The following is a 2096-nucleotide window of genomic DNA, read 5'->3' on the forward strand; positions in this document are numbered from 1 at the left end:
TCATGCATGTAATGATAGTGTATGACTGTGCGTCTTTATACGGATGTTTGCCTGCGCTGCAATTGCCCATGATTATTCATCTGCTGTTCACTGACATTTTCCTGTCTGAATCCCCTTTGCAGCCCCCTCCTCTGCCTGCACCGACGAGTGCCTGTGTTGCTGCGAAGGAGATCCAGGCCCGTTGGGAGAGCATCCGCGACTCCTACACCGAGGACTGCCGGAAGGTCAAGAGCGAGATTGCGTCCGGCGCAACGCCCTCCCGCCGGTACATCTTCTTCGAGCAGCTCTCCTTCCTCAGCAATGTTGTCGGGAGCAGGACGGCTGCCGGCGGCCTCCCTTACCCCCAGAGCACGGACGCGACGGAGGGCACGCCGCAGAAGGCCGTGAACGGAGACTCGATTTCCGAGCCGAGCGGGAAAAGGAGGCGCTGGCACTCGGATCGCCATCAGTGCCAGCAGCAGCAGCCGGGCGACGACAGGGACTTCTTCATGTCATTGCTGCCGGCCGTCAGGACTCTCCTTCAGAGTGCATATTTTGCTGACGCTCCAGAGAATCAAGGCGGGGCAAAGCAATCACGGTGCAGGCATTTCTACACCGGATTGTTATAATAAAATCCCAAACTCATTCGTAGTTTCCAACCGCCTCTCCAAGCACAAATACACCTTTGGATGTCATTTTAGCATTGTACATTTGTCGTTCCGATACCGGTTTTCATTCATTAATGATCTGCCATCCAGATTAAACATACTCCTTACCATCTAATGCGCATCACATTTACATGCTCATCAGTGCTGACTTGAGGTGCCAATCATTTTGTTTACCAGTACTTTAGATATTTACAGTATTGAGATATTGTCCCAACATGATATTATTGATCTCTTCATCTTGAAATGTTTATTTGTATATATCTGATAAAAATATAAAAACTTAACCTATTTATTTACCCTTATCCCTTACCACGCGTGCAATTACGTTAGATCAGAAGATAAGACCAATTACTTACCCGTCCTCAAAACTGAAAACATCTCGCATTTACATGTTGGAAAATACGTATGAATAACGTAATAACGTGAATCCGGGATTGGTCATATTTTCCATTGTGTATTTAGACTGGTTTTAGTAGGTAATTTATGCATATGAGTTTTTTTTCATCCGAATCGAGACAGTAGTGTATGTTTAGAAAGTACAGGAGAGGTAAAAAAAAATAATAAAAAGGAGAAGAAGATAAATAATGTGTATTGGAGACATAAATACACACTGGTAGATTGACCGATAAATTGCGTTTCAAGATGAAATATACATGCATATCTACCTTCATATCTGTATATAAATAAAAAAACATTATTCTTATCAACAAATGGAAAATAAATATTCAAGAAATTGCAATAACCTTTATTAAACATCTAGTGAAGAAAAATATAGATTAAACATTTATTCTGGTCCAGTACATATAATGTCTTCTCTAATCTTGTTTTATCTAAAGTCATTTACCACAGAAAATATACCCTTTTAAGATATATATGTATCATCACACCTGTATGTATATAGAAGTGTGATGATTTGCATTGAGTGTCTGTATATTTAGGAAGTTAAAACGTTTTTTTTACCACAGAAACATATAATGTGAGAGAGCAATACATTTATGCTAACATTGATCTCAACACTAACTTTGTAATTCTAAACTGAGTGATGTTTATTGCGCGTGTGTTTTGTTGTTTGTTAGAATGTGCGTTTGTGCGTGTACTTGCAAGTCCTTGAGTGTGTACATGTGCATAAGCAAAGTCCATAGTAATGATCTGCTGCTACCACGATTTCATATTCTTTCCTAATGAGCTTTACTAATATTATACTTATATATTATCACAGATTTTATAGGGCTTGATGTAGTTGAATATTAATGATGCCCCCCTTCTAAGGCAGCAAATCAGTGTTGCAGTGGAGGACAGAGAAAAGAACGTGGGGAGAAAAGGTAATTAACTTCGAAAATTATTCTATATTCACAAGTATACTCAAATGGAACTCCACAGTTAATTACGTTTTGGTTCAGCCGGCAATCCACTTAAAAGTACGTTTTGCTGGATTACCGGATTTTTCCG

At 40.2% G+C, this 2096-nt stretch overlaps 1 protein-coding gene across 1 annotated transcript; it reads left to right on the forward strand.

Moving 5' to 3' along the window:
• Positions 1–120: 120 nt before the first annotated feature.
• On the forward strand, positions 121–868 carry LOC119589436 (the record flags this gene model as incomplete). Its single annotated transcript, XM_037938046.1, is given in 2 exon segments — positions 121–514; positions 516–868. Coding segments are annotated over 2 exon segments (641 nt in total), but the record flags the coding sequence as incomplete, so codon positions are not given.
• Positions 869–2096: the final 1228 nt, after the last annotated feature.

Source organism: Penaeus monodon, chromosome 25 (genome assembly GCF_015228065.2).
Source record: "Penaeus monodon isolate SGIC_2016 chromosome 25, NSTDA_Pmon_1, whole genome shotgun sequence".
NCBI lineage: Eukaryota > Metazoa > Arthropoda > Malacostraca > Decapoda > Penaeidae > Penaeus > Penaeus monodon.